The sequence below is a fragment of the Vipera ursinii genome (genome assembly GCF_947247035.1).
Source record: "Vipera ursinii genome assembly, chromosome: 1".
NCBI classification, from domain to species: domain Eukaryota; kingdom Metazoa; phylum Chordata; class Lepidosauria; order Squamata; family Viperidae; genus Vipera; species Vipera ursinii.
Genome location: NC_139512.1, coordinates 28526644 through 28542303, shown reverse-complemented (window position 1 = coordinate 28542303; position 15660 = coordinate 28526644). Strand labels below are relative to the sequence as shown.

General features: G+C 39.9%; 1 protein-coding gene across 1 annotated transcript in view; it reads left to right on the top strand.

The window, feature by feature from the left end:
* Positions 1-337: 337 nt before the first annotated feature.
* The window catches only part of KCNH5 (potassium voltage-gated channel subfamily H member 5), a gene marked incomplete at both ends in the record, with an annotated part of 194890 nt that continues 179567 nt past the window's right edge, over positions 338-15660 (top strand). Inside the window, one exon of the mRNA XM_083351057.1 lies at positions 338-410. Within this exon, the coding sequence (XP_083207183.1) occupies positions 338-410 (73 nt within the window). The remainder of the gene's footprint in view (positions 411-15660) is intronic.

Here is a 15660-nt window from a genome sequence, read left to right as displayed (position 1 = left end):
TGATTCTCCGTCCAGCTGCAGCGGGTTCGGGAGCGACCGCTTCGGAAAGCAGGCTTGGTCATGTTGCCTGCCCGTTGGGGCAGTAGCGGCGGCAAGAGCAACAGCGGGTCAAGCGCGCAGGCGCAATCTCCTCAGAGGCTGCAGTTTCTGAGCTGTGAGCGCATCCTTGCCACAGTCTGGGCTTTACCTGCTGCCGGAGCGCTACTACCATGAACTGCCTCATCAATCTTCCCACAGCTACTCCACAGCACTGGGCTCAAGAGACCTTCCGAGATCCTCCCAGCCCGCCCCACTGCGACCTCTTGGCTCCAGAGCCCAGCTCTGCAGGCACAGGAGGATGCCGGGGGGCAAACGGGGGCTGGTGGCACCACAGAATACATTCTTGGAGAACATTGTCAGACGCTCAAGTGGTAAGTCGTCTCTTCTTCTTCCTCAGCTTTCCCTTCTCCTCTGCAATAGCGGACGATCCAGGAGAGAGATATGTAGGGATGGAACTGCCCCTAAAGTTCTTAAAGTGTTTGTAAAAACATTTTTGTACTTCTGAACTTGAATGGAATATGTTAGACACTGAAGAAAGTGATAATTTCTACACGATGGAGTTCTAATCAGCACTTTTACTGCAGTGTTATCATGTTGTACTTTTAAATACGTTATAACTGTAATTCTCAAGAAGTATTAGTGGGCTAGCTGTGATAGGATATGTAATCCAACAACTCAAGAGTCACAAGAAAGCCTCTTACTTTCTTGATAGACAATATAAATATGATGATTTTGCAATTACCATATTTACATTGTATCTTTATTATTATTCTTATTAATGTAACCATAATTATACTTCTTTTTTAGCCAATGGTGATTTGCAGAATATCAGTAGGAAAAACTGAAAAGAAAATATAGATTATTTCCCAATTCAGCATCTTTCAGATGTCTTGTATACAACTCACACTATCCCCATTTACTTCCATCAACCCAGCCAGATATTATCAATGCTATTTGAGTGGATAGGTGTTAAATATCTAACACTGGGCAAAAGTGAGGTATATGTTGGGGGAGGGGTTCTGCTCACTGGAGTATATGTCTCGCTAGGGTGGGAAAGATGCATTTTAGCAGGAAAGCTGATTTATAGTACAGTCCTTTGCATTTTTCATATGTAAACCTCATTGAAGTAAGCCTCATTAAATTCTGAGATATTTCACTCAATAGGATTACAACTAAATTATGCATCTTATGTAAACAATAATAATAGCAACCAGCATTTTTTCTTTGGAAAAAACCAAAATTGTTGAAGAAGCCCTAAGTCAGTTCTGTAATTCTGAAGTAGAAATTGTTGAAAAAGTTAAATATTCATTGCCTATGGCAGTTTCACTTCTCCCTGAATTTTCTGCAAATGATAATAATTTTAAGGCATATGGATTATTAGGAGCATGCATCCAAGTTTAAATAAGTTTCACTTTTTGATGATGGGTCTTTGAGTCTTTACATTTATACCTATACTGTATCTATCTATACCTTTATAAATCCATCTCCCTCTATCTACCTCTCTCTGTGTATTCACATTTCCTTAGCTGAAGAAATTTAGATTGTGAACAAAATCTAGGTTATAACAAGAAATAAAATTCTCCTTCCCCAAACCTCACTATCAAGCTATTTAAAGCAAATCTGCAAGAAGATTTCTATTTATCTCTATGTATGTATGGGCTGATGGTAAAACTAATGAGTTTGTTTGGGTTCTAGTTGAAATTACAGTGTGCACAATTATTACCTTTCATGTGTTGTCTACTGGGAATATAGCTATCAGCTTTTAGAAAAAGTGCTCATTATAGATGTGTGATAATTTTTTAAACAACACACAACTATATATATCCCATCTTTCCCCCAAAGAGCATGGGTCAGATTTTTACTACAGGTTTGAAAAATAGAATAGACTGAAAGTCTATTAAATTCATCAAGTGTGCAAACAAAAAGTGATTTGAGAAGATGCAAATTTAGATGTCAAATGAACAGTATAACTGAGTGCCACTTGAACCTAAGCCACCCAGTGAAAATGAAGCATTTTAGTGGTTATCTGATATTACCGATATATTTTGTTTTATATGTATCATTTTCCTTCTCTTTAGTGATTTCCCAAGCATTTCAAGTTACGCATTCTGTCCAAGAGTGTTCCAGTGCTTGTAGGAGGTTTAGTCTTTAATTCCACTGTTAGGCTAATTAATACAAGAATGATGCTGTGTAAAATATTGGCAAGCTTTCTGGAGGTGTTCACCCTCCTTCATTTCACACATGATTGAAAATATGCCACATTGTTCCATTAAAGTAATAACAAAGTGTGTGTGCATGTGTGTGTGTGTTGTTGCAAGCTGATACAGTACATTCTAGGTCTGTACTAAGGGATGGTTAATTCCCTATTTTCCCTTGGCACATGTATTTTCATGGATATGCAATTGTATTATTTTTAATATATTTAAGATTTATTCTCTTGCAGTCATACAATCCCCAAAGAAGCTTTAAAATTATCCCATGCTAAGTGATATATCTCTGATAGGACATTGCTTTGTAAAACATGGGCAGAGCAATCCTGTACAATAGGCAGGAGAAGGTGAAATGAAGTTCTGCTTGGCTTAAGAAAGGGAGATGGGGTGTATATCCTGTATCTGGGTGTGCATGTAATTTTTCTAATATTTACTTTCTCACTGAACACAATGGAAGAAGGTTCAGTCCAAAGCAGTTTTCTCCTATTCTGAGAATATATCAAATAAAGTAAATGCCACTATATCATACTGAAGCCATATATACCATAATTTAACTCTGATAAGGTCCATGCTTTTTTTAGTAGTTTTCATAAGAAACTTGCAGAACAAGGCAGAGCAAAGGGACTGTAGTTTAAAGTCCTTTAACGTAGTGGAATATTATAACATGATTGTTTCCCTGAAGATTATTAGGCCTACAATGGAACGGTATTATAGCTTCCTTTCATCATGGGATGGAGCAGTATTATGGATAGATAATAAATAGATATGGTTGGAAGAGGCTGGAAGTTCACTGAAAACTCAAAACCAACCATGTGGGAAATGTCGTGCTCTTGTTGTCCTCCCTTCTCTTCTTGCAGGTGAAAAGAACATTACAGATCCTCAGGACCCTAAATGATACTTCTTGACAGTCTCATTATCATTACATTTTCTCTGTCCTAGAAAAAAAACCCATCTCTCTATATCATTGATTGTTTCTTCTGTTTAGTTCAATGGCTATTGGCTCATGGAGCTCATGGAGCCACTAAAGGAAGACAAGGAAGGCTATATCATTGGGAGAAAAGCAATATATTTTCCTATAAAGAGAGCTATTGGACAATACATGTAAATATGTATCCTGATCCCTAAGTAAGTTAAGTAGATTTCTTTAATGGTTAAGACCAGTGCTTTTTTTGTAAAAGAAAAAGGTGCCGGAATTCACACATGTCATACAACCCGCCTTGCCTACCCTACAAGGCTCCATCTAAAAAAGGTGCCGGAACTCCATTCTGAGCGTTCTATGAGAAAAAAAAGTCCTGGTTTAAGACTAGTTGTTATTTGCAAGGCTTCCATCTATAGGTTGCCTGCTCCAATGTCAAGGGAAGCACACAATCATTTTATCTTCTGGGGAAATCTCTGGTCATATTTGATATCATCACTGTGAAGTAAGCAGGGAATCATTTTGAAATGAACTGATCACTATTTTTGTGAAAAGGAAGAACTTATGAAACTCTTTCAATAGTTAATTAGAAAGGGGCATTTTTGATAGGGATGCCTCATGAACATAACATCAAAGAACATTCATTCTAGCTGTAATGAAATCTGAGTTTACCTTCTCATGCGGTATTCAGTGTGTGCTGACCTAGTTTCCACTTACTTATTTTGAACAGCACTTTGTTTACTGTATTATGGTAAAAGAAAAGGGACAAATATATTTATGAACTATTTTTTGGTAGATGCTGTTTTTGGACTGAAAACCATGTGAGGTCACTGTTCATGATGCAACATTGTAAAATATTTTCCACATTTTGGAAAAGAATATGCATAAAAAGCTGTAGTTTGCAAAGTATCTCAAGATTATACATTCTTCTTTACAGCATGGAAAATTAAAGCTTCTTACTTTCTCCTGTTTTTCATAGTGAATTTATGCCATGGCATCTCTGAACATAGTCTTTTTAAATCTCTTTTTACGCAAATACAATTTTGCAAAATACATTTTCTTTCTGGCACACAATGCATTGGATCAAACTGATTACTTATAACAGTGGTGCAGTATTGAAAATTCTAGTTAACTTTTGAGATACTCTTTGTGTGTATAATACATGTGTGGATGCGATGTCTCTCTGTGTATAGGATATTAACTCCCCCATACAGAATTCTAACAAGTAGTAATCTGAAAATTAGAATGGAAAGCAATGAAGAGAAAATAATTGATGAGGAAATATTCTAAATTTTCATGAAATATCTTAGTTCAAACCAAACTTGGATAAAATATTTTCACTTTTTTTCCAAACTTCTCTGACTTTGATTAACACATTGTCAGGATAAGAATGAATTATCGGTCAAAAAGGAACAACAGACATTATATTTCTGTGCTGCACACATATTTCCAATTTTTATGTACCCCTGCCAGGAAGCACAGTATTATATTATACCCATATTTCAAATAGGAATGCTGAAGTTAAAAGTAATCTAGTCAACCCATGGCAGAATAGGACAACTCTAATTAACTAACTGATTAAAAATATTCTTACCAAAAAGTGATTGTATAATTATGTCTTCCCTACTTTGGCAGGATTAGGTTAGAACCTCTTTCTTGACATTATTTTATTTATTTATTTTTTATTTATTTAATTTAATTTGTATACCGCCCTTCTCCTGAAGGACTCAGGGCGGTGAACAGGGCAATAAATACCAAAATACCAAAATACACCCTATATCTCTGCTTGAGCTAACCTGTCTATATCATTGATAAGGATGATCATTGAATACAATGATATTCAGGTATGTTTTCTATATATTTCATTTCTGCTAATGGTATTCTATAGTCTCCTGAATCTCGTAATGATCTAGCACAGGGATGTAGCTTCTACATATTCCTTATCTACCACTCCAGTAATTCCATCCCACATTGCTTGGATAATTGTTACTTTCAGGAGCATTTTCTTTAGGTAGAACGTGCTCTCCCTACACAATCTAGCAGAAAGAGAACATTTCAGCTACCTACCTATCCCAAATGAAATTCACACTTAGGGAATGGCACTTTCAGTAGATTCCCTTTCTGTCTGGAACAAATTGTCCCTCAGGCCCCCAAATTCCAGGTGTGCCATTCATTGATATCTTCATGTATAATGGTCTTTTTCAAGAGGGCATTCCTATAGGACAATCAGATTATCAGTGGCTTCAATTATTTTCATATAAGTTCTTAATAATATTTATGAATGTTATGGATGGTCTATCATATTTGTTCATGGCTTCCATGACGGCCATGGACCTGATGCAGGTAATTTCTGAACCAACTCATGAGGGAGGCCACACCCTGGACCTAGTTTTTTTATCTGGACGATGGTTGGATGATCTTGGTGGGGGCTCTCCATTTATCATGCCCCTGTCATGGACGGATCATCACCTCCTGCGGCTGGTCTTCCGTTTTACCACCCCCCGCCGTGGGGATACGGAACCAATTAGATGGTACCGCTCCAGGCGCTTAATGGACCCCGATGGGTTCCAGGCAGCGCTGGGATCCCCACCTGCCTCCTCAGCTCACAGCTCGGCGGATGCCTTAGTGGAAGCCTGGGAAAGGGCAGCCACTGAGGCACTGGACCGAGTTGTACCCTTGCGGCCCCTGACCCGGTGCAGATCCCAACGAGCTCCATGGTTCTCCGCGGAGCTCCGGGAGATGAAGCGTCGGAAACGGGGCCTAGAGAGCTGCTGGAGGTCCAGCCGATCCGAATCCGACCGATTGCGGTTAAGAACCTATATTAGGTCTTATCTCGCTGCGATGAGGGTGGCGAGGTGTAATTACTTCTCCACCCTCATCGCGTCTGCAGATAATCGCCCGGCCGCCCTGTTTAGGGTGACTCGCTCACTTCTTAATCAGGAGGTGAGGGGGGATCCCTTACAGGGTCGTGCCGAGGAGTTTGGTCAGCATCTGTCGGATAAAATCGCTCGGATTCGGACCGGTTTGGACTCCAGCTGGGCAGAGTCTGACGATCAGGACACGGGTGGTCTTGTCAATGTTATCTGGGAGGAGTTTGATTCTGTGACCCCTGATGAAGTGGACAGGATTATGGGGAGGCTGAGCTCCACCACATGTTTATTGGACCCGTGCCCTTCCTGGCTGGTTTATGCAGCTAGGGAGAGGACACGAGGCTGGTTCCAGGCGGTGATATCTGCTTCTTTGAGTGAGGGTAATTTCCCCACCGTCTTGAAGGAGGCGGTGGTGAGACCCCTCCTCAAGAAGCCTGCCTTGGACCCAGCTGTGTTGAACAACTTTCGTCCAGTCTCCAACCTTCGCTTTCTTGCGAAGGTTGTTGAGAGTGTGGTGGCGCATCAGCTCCCTCTGGTCCTGGATGAAGCGGATTATCTGGATCCGTACCAATCGGGTTTCAGGCCCGGGTACAGCACGGAGACGGCATTGGTCGCTCTGGTGAATGATCTTTGGAGGGCTCGGGATAGGGGATGTTCCTCTGTCCTAGTCCTATTAGACCTCTCAGCGGCTTTCGATACCATCGACCATGGTATCCTGCTGCGGCGTCTCAGGGGATTGGGAGTGGGAGGCACAGTTCTTCGGTGGTTCTCCTCCTATCTCCTGGGACGTTCGCAGTCAGTGTTGGCAGGGGGGCAGAGATCGGCCCCTAGGTCTCTCGTTTGTGGAGTTCCTCAGGGGTCGGTTCTCTCGCCTCTCCTGTTCAACATCTACATGAAACCGCTGGGTGAGATCATTCGTGGTTTTGGAGTTGGGTATCATCAATATGCTGATGATACCCAGCTTTTTATTTCGACCCCAAACCACCCCAGTGATGCCCTCGCTGTGATGTCCCGTTGCCTGGAGGCGGTTCGGGTCTGGATGGGGAGGAACAGACTTCAACTCAACCCGGACAAGACTGAGTGGCTGTACATTCCGGCATCCCGGGACATTCAAAATGTTCCATCCCTTTCTATGGGGGGTGAGCTGTTACCCCCCGTGGATAGGGCTCGCAACTTGGGAGTCCTCCTAGATTCACGACTTACCTTGGAAGATCATGTAGCAGCTGTGACTAGGGGGGCTTTCGCCCAGGTTCGCCTGGTGCGCCAGTTGCGGCCCTATCTGGACCGGGATGCCCTGTGTACGGTCACTCATGCGCTCGTGACCTCTCGCCTGGACTACTGTAATGCTCTCTACATGGGGCTTCCCTTGAAGACCACTCGGAGGCTCCAACTGGTACAGAATGCGGCCGCGAGAGTTGTCTTGGGAGTTTCCCGGTACTCCCATGTTACACCTTTGCTCCGCGGGCTGCATTGGTTACCAGTTGTCTTCTGGGTGAGGTTCAAGGTCTTAGTGATGGTTTTTAAGTCCCTACATGGCATGGGTCCGGAATACCTCGGGGACCATCTGCTGCCGGCGTCAACTCCCCTCCGCCCTGTGCGTTCCCACAGAGAGGGCCTCCTCAGTGTGCTTCCAGTCAGAGAATGCCGGCTGGTGGCCCCCAGGGGGAGGGCCTTCTCTGTGGGCGCCCCGGCTTTGTGGAATCAACTGCCGGTGGAGCTCCGGATGGCACCGGATCTCCGCTCCTTCCAGCGCGGGTTAAAGACCCACCTGTTTGAACAAGCTGGCCTGGCCTGATGGGGAGTTAATTTGGGTTTTAAATATTTGTATATTTTATTGTTTTATCTTGGGCATTAATTTAATTCTATTTTAACTTTTGTAGTTTTGTATTTTTATGATATGCCCTGTTCACCGCCCTGAGTCCCTCGGGAGAAGGGCGGTATAAAAATTTAATAAAACTAAAACTAAACTAAACTAAACTATTTGATATAAACCACTTAGAATTGCAAGAAACATCCTCCTCCTCCTCCTCCTCCTCCTCATCCTCATCATCATCAGTGACCGATAGAAGAACCAGCACTTCTTCTATTGGTCACTTGATGAAAATAAAGTCCAAACTACTGTTCTACCATGTAAAGAAAAAACCTTAAACTTTTGGAAAGAACTGTGGGAAAACCCAGTGGAACATAATAAAACTGCCTCCTGGATCAAAGATATCCAAAAACAAGCAACACAAAACAAAATGGAGAATATTGTAATAACCACTGATATGGTTGCAAAACAAGTAAAAAAGGTCAAGAACTGGAGTGCACCTGGCCTGGATGAGCTGCATGGATACTGGTTGAAACACCTCACCAGCCTCCATCACCGCATGGCCACCCAGTTTGATGAAATGCTTCAAAATACCACAAGTGAAGAATGGTTAACAGCTGGTTGAACATACCTTATAATGAAAGACCCTGAAAAGAGCACAGAACCAAGCAACTACCGCCCAATTACTTGTCTGCCAACAACGTTCAAACTTTTTACAAGAATACTGGCAAATTCAGTATTCAATCATCTGATGGAAAACAATTTGTATCCAGCAGAACAAAAAGGAAATTATAAAAAATCAAAAGGAACAAAATATCAGCTGCTCATTGACAAAATGGTACTTAAAAATGCAAAATGATGAAAAACAAATTTAAATATGGCATGGATTGATAACAAGAAAGCATTTGACTCATTACCCCACAGTTGGATTAATGAATGTTTGGAAAACTTTGGAATCAGCAAAAACATCTGTACATTTTTGAAAGCAAATATGCAAAAATGGAAAACAGTTCTAACAGCAAATGGGGAGAACATTGGTGAAATCAACATCAGACGAGGAATCTTCCAAGGGGACTCACTTTCACCACTACTATTCAGCATCGCATTAATTCCATTGACAATAATATTATGAAACACAAAACTGGGATACCACATCTCAAGCCAGCATGGCAAGATAAACCATCTACTACTATACTGCTAAGCTTGTAAGCCGCCCTGAGTCTTCGGAGAAGGGCGGGATATAAATGAAATTAAAATAAATGGAATTAAAATAAATAAAATAAATACATGGATGACTTAAAATTGTATGTGAAAAGCCACACTGAACTTGAATCAATACTCAACGCAGTTCAACTGTTTAGCAGCGATATCAGAATGGACTTTGGACTTGGAAAATATGCTATATTATCCATGCAGCAAGGAAAAATGGGAAAAATATAAGGAATAGAACTAGGAAATGGAAGTATTATGAAAGCACTAGAAAAGGATGATGGTTACAAATACCTAGGCATATTGGAAGCAGATAACATCTTGAATGTAAAAGTCAAAGAGTCAACACAAAAGGAATACATCAGGAGAGTCCGCAAAATACTAAAATCAAAGCTGAATGCTGGAAATATAATTAAAGCCATTAATACATGGGCAGTCCCAGTGATATGCTACCCAGTTGGAATTATCAACTGGACTTGGCTGAATTGGAACACCTAGACCGGAAAACATGTAAACTTTTGAATATGACCACGCTCTACATCCACGAAGTGACATCGACAGGTTGTACCTGCCAAGAAGAATAAGGGGCAGAGGGCTACTGCAAATCCACCAAACTGTAGAAGAAGAAAAACAAAGTTTGAATGACTATGTAAATCAAAGTACAGAAAAATTGCTGCAGGCTGTGAAAACAGACAGTATTATAAAAATAACAGAAACAAAGGCAGAATATAAGGGAAAAACGGCTGGATGACAGATTAAATAGATGGAAAACCAAAGCTTTGCATGGACAGCATTTGAAAAACACTGAAGGAAAATGTGATAACAACTTGACATGGGCATGGCTTAAGATGGGAACCATTAAGAAAGAAACAGAAGGCTTAATACTGGCTACTCAAGAACAAGCACTACAAACTAATGCCATGAAAGCAGAGATATAAAAATCTACTGACAATCCAAATTGCAGACTTTGCAATAACAAAGTTGAAACTGTTTCACATTTAATATGTGAATGCAGCAAATTTGCGCAAACTGATTACAAAGCTATACATGACCGAGTTGCTAAACTAATCCACTGGGCATTGTGTAAAAAATATGACTTGCCTGTTTCCGAAAAGTCGTGGGAACATAGGGTGGAAAAAGTTGTCGAGAATGAGAGGGTGAAAATCTTGTGGAACTTCTGAATACAGACAGATCGCCATTTGGAACACAACACGCCAGATATCACAGTTGTAGAAGTGTACAGCTGATTGATATCGCTGCACCAGGAGATGCCAGAATCTAGTTTGATTACTTCTCCATTTACTTTTTCGGTTGTCTTTCTGCATATCTAATATAAGGCTATCTGTCCATATAATAATAATAATAATAATAATAATAATAATAATAATAATAATAATAATAATAATAATAATAATAATAATAATAATAATAAGAAGAAGAAGAAGAAGAAGAAGAAGAAGAAGAAGAAGAAGAAGAAGAAGAAGAAGAAGAAGAAGTTGGAAGGGACCTTGGAGGTCATCTAGTCAAACTCCCTGCTCAGGCAGGAAACCCTATACCATTTCAGACAAATGGCTGGCCAGTCTCTTCTTAAAAACTTCCAGTGTTGGAGCATTCACAACTTCTGGAGGCAGGTTGTTCTACTGGTTAATTGTTCTAACTGTCAGGAAATTTCTCCTTAGTTCTAGGTTGCTTCTCTCCTTGACTAGTTTCCATCTATTGCTTCTTGTCCTGCTTTCAGGTGCTTTGGAGAATAGCTTGACTCCCTCTTCTTTGTGGCAGCCCCTGAGATATTGGAACACTGCTATCATGTCACCCCTCACCCTTTAAATTTTATCCTAGCCACCAATTCACTAAGCTCAAATCTATACTAGATCCTGTTTTATTTCAACATGCTGCCTTAGCAAAGCATTTTTTCACATACAGATGTGACTTTTAGATAGAGAAATATTCAACAAGTGAAATGTGATTGGCTCTGAACAGTGCTGGGATTCAAATATGTGAACAACTGGTTCTCTGTGTGGATGCCGCTTCCGGATGTTTATTCTGGGCCTGGGCAACAAAAAAATAGCTACCGGTTCTGCTGAACTGGTGCAAACTGGCTGAATCCCACCACTGGATCTGAAGGATTTTGTAAATAATGATTCAAATTAAACAAAATAACAATTTGCCACTCCTTGGGGTTAACAATATATTGACAGAATCAAAAATATATGGGCAAGGCTTAGCTCTCAGATGTTATATGGTATAAACAGAAAAATCTCAGTTGTTACATGGTATAAACAGAAGGATCAATAGAATTCTGGGAAATGGTACTTCTAAATATATTAGTCACTTTATGAGTGAGAATTTTTGAGGGAAGGTGAAGAATTTAGCTGGTTTGGTAAATAATTTTAGAATTACAAAAATAGTATAGATGATACACGGATCATTTTTTTCTATTCTGTCCCGACTGCCATTTTAAACATACAATAGATTCAGTCTCAATGCATATCTACAGTAGAACAAATCACACCGCTTTCTATTCATTTAAGACAGTGCATAATGAATAAATACAGTATAATGGCAGCGTTCACACCTCTGAAAAATGAGAAGATGAATTTTCCGAAAGTTAGAAAAGAGCAAGGCAGGAGTTGCAGCTGATGCCAAGGAATGTCTGGCAGTTTACTTCGTTAGCAGCTGACCAATTTCTAGCATTCACTAGGGAAGAGAGTTCCAACATGGCAGAAACAGCTTGGCAGGCTCATGCTAGTCAGTGGTAGCACTGGAGTGTAAGAAGCATCATTACACCAGTTCATATTCCTGATTCAGATGGTCTAGAGTTGTTGACACAGACTTCCAGCAGCTGTCCAAGATTTTTGGCCACAGTTTTTTCAGGTCTACATGGAGGTGCTAGAATTTGAACCTGGAATCTTTTGTAGCATTGAGTTTTACTCCTTGATATTCTTAGCATTCTAGTTTCTGTGGACTATGCAGCACCCACCTGCCCATTTGTGATATGGTAATTGTCACCCTAGCACTATTCCTCCCATCACCTTTGAATAAGATCAATATTTGCAAGCATTTTACAATAGCAGACACTGCAAGTTCAAAGTAGGGGAAGGGCTCACTTATGGTTTACTGGAGCTGAATGAGCTTCTTCGAAGAGTCCCTTATAGGAAATTGTGTGCTTGCTTCTGAAATATTCAAAACCTAATTGGGTTATTTTATTTTAAAGTACGTTTTCATGTATAATGTAGCTTAGGGGTAGTGTAGACTACAGAATGATGCCCAAACAAACAAAAAAAGGGTGAAAGTGCTGGGAAAGAATGAGCAATTCTGTACCAACATGATATTTACAAATGAGATTTGAAGAAGATCTTTGAACGCAGGCTTACTGATTCTGGATGCGGGTTAGCTAACTTTTGCTAACATTAGAAAATATGCCTGCTAATACACAGCTGAGTTCCATCTGGTGAACAGAGATGATTTAGAGATCCAGAACTTTTTTAAAAAAAAAATCAGATATTTTTCTACAGAGCTAGTCAAGTTCCAGGTACTATTTAATTCTAAATGCCTTTCATATAATGAGATTTCTTTTTATTTTCTTTGTTTCCCTTTCTGGCAATATTTGTTAGATTTTTTTTTCCTGCTAAAGACCTTGGTATGTGAAGGTTGTGAAGTGGATACCAATTCAGGAGATCATTTAAAAGATGATTAGTAGCTATCATGTCATTATAGATGTGCAAAAATGCATCACTTTCCAAAGAAACCAGCATATCTATATGCCGGGTAATAAGGTTGATGAAATGTATGAGATGGCTTCAGAAATGTTCATTTTTTTTTGTTCTGGACATTAGATTATTTTTTGAAGTTTGTTTCTCATTGGCACAGTAGTCCTAATTCAGCTTAATGGAAAAAAAAAGCATTTGATGTTTTAAAGGAAAGAGAAACAAGGTGAAATCATAAAAATTATAAAGCTGGGTGCTTAAGGGTCATTTATTTTAACCAGCTCCTTAGGGCAGAGCTCTCAAGATATCTTTGACAGATGACCATTTAGCCTTTGAAGAATTGAAGTGAAAAACAACTCATCATTTCACGTGGCAGCCTATTGTTCTTGGCTAGTAGCTTATACAATTAGGAAGTTCCTCCTGATATATAGGCTGAATCTCCTTCCTTGTAGTTTAACATAAAGATTACCCTCTGATACAATAGAGGATTAACCCATGTCCTCTTCCGTGTGACAAATCTTCAAATATTTGAAGAGTGCTATATTACATCTCCTCTCAGTCATCTTTTCTATGGGATAAACATACCTAGGTCTTTTAACTGTTGCATATAAGGCTAGCTTTCCAGGCACCTAGCCATCTTGGTAGCCCTTTTCTGAACCTTCAATTTATTACTCTCCTTTCTGGTTCTTGTAACAGAACATAGTATTCTATGTGAGGACAGAGTAGAGTAGAATATTTGCTTCTCATAATTTGGACTGTGCGCTTCTGTAAATACAACTCAAGCAGCGTTGCCCTTTTAGCATCTGCATCATCCTGCTGGCTCATGTTTCATCTGTGATTGACATGAACACCCAGATTCTTTGCAAACATACTGTAATACTTCAAAACTAAAACTTCTCTGTATCATACTTGTGCCTTTCCTTTTCTCCCCAGAACTTTTCTTTTATTCCCAATCAATTCCATCCTATTTATTTCAGGCCACTCTGAAGCTCGTTTAAATCTTTTTGAATCTTCACTCTTTTCAAACCTTCCTTCACCACATTTGTGTTATTGTTCCCCAACTATTTCATCCAAGACAATGATAAAAAAAGTGAACAGTACCCAGGACAGATTCCTGTGGTGCTCCACCTGAAAATCCCCTTCAAGATGAAATAGAACCACTAATAAACATTCTTTGGATGCAATCATTCCATCAACTGTGAGTCCATTTGCAATAATAACATTAGAGTCTTTGACGTAGGCATGTGGCATTACCGTGATCTACAGTACTAAGCCAGTAGCTCTATCAAGAAAAAGCTAAAGTTAATCTGGCATGATTTGCTTGTGACAAATCCATGTGACTCCTGTAATTGTAGAATGCCTATATAAATGCTCACAAACACACTGTTTAATAATCTCTACAAAAACTTTTCCCAGTCTAGATATCAATTTGACAGGTAGGCAGTTCTTCACACCCTTTTCCTTTTTTTTTTTTTTTTGAAGATTAGGACATTTACTTTTCTCCTGAAATCTTGCCAGTTGTCCTGGAATTCTCCCAGAGATGGGATGTGAATGTTTAAGTTATAAAGTGCCCTGGTGACACAGGGGTTAGTCTGCAATGTTGCAGACTAACTCTACCCTCCTGAGTTCAATCCTGATGGGACTCAAGGCTTACTCAGCCTTCCATCCTTTTGAGGTCAGTAAAATGAGAACCCAGATTGCTGGGGCAATGTGCTGACTCTGTAAACTGCTTAGAGAGGGCTGTAAAGCACTATGAAGTGGTACTGTATATAAGTCTAAGCAGTGCTTTTTTTGTAAAAGAAAAAGGTGCCGGAACTCACACATGTCGTACAACCCACCTTGCCTACCCTACAAGGTTCCATCCAAAAAAGGTGCCGGAACTCCATTCTGAGCGTTCTATGAGAAAAAAAGCCCTGAGTCTAAGTGCTATTGCTATTGCTATAAGGTGGTCAACAGATATGTGAGTGTGAGAAAATATGTGCATGAGAGAATGAGTCTTCTATTGTTCTCTATTCTCTCCAGTGCTCTATAGCCTTCCTGCTTCACAGATTTATAATAAATGCCAAAGGAAGTGATTCTGAAGGAACTCATTCCCTGGATTTTCTTTATATCGGGAAGATATCTAGTATGGTTATTGAATGATTTTATAAGGAAATGATTTTTGGTTAAACAAAATATGTAATTATTGCTATGATTTCTGATAACCCATCTATCAGTATACAAATCTTTCAGGATACACCTGCTGCTTGTAAACAGTGTCAATAATTCTAAATAAAACAATAATATATATTTTAATAATAGTGCTCTGGGGGTTTAGACTTCAAACAGACAGGCATCTGCCATAAAACACCCAGGCTTAACAATTGTAGATAAGAAAGACAAAGAAGTCTGACTAGTGGATGTGGCAGTACCTGGAGACAGCAGAACAGAAGAGAAAGAACTGGAGAAGATGGCAAAATACAAAGGGTTGCAAATAGAAATAGAAGAACTGTGGCAAAAGAAAGCAAAGATAGTGCCAATAGGCACCTTGAGTGCAATCCTAAAACAACTGTAGCACCACTTGAACCCCATTGGCAATGACAAATTTGCCAGCAGCCAACTACAAAAGGCAGCTTTACTAGGAACAGTTTACATCCTGCAACAATAACTTTAATACCATCAAGCATCCACATCTGTCTATCCCAAGTCCTTGGGAAGGACCCAATAGGTAGCTATCCTCCTCCTCCTCCTCCTCCTCCTCATCATCATCATCTTCATCATCATCATCATCTTAGCTATTGTCTATCTACTGCAGGATGAAGGCTTCTTCTGCATGTTTCCAACCAATACAGTCTTGAGCTTTCCTTTGCCAGTTAGGCCCATAATACTTGCTGATGTCATCTCTCCATCATGTTTTAGG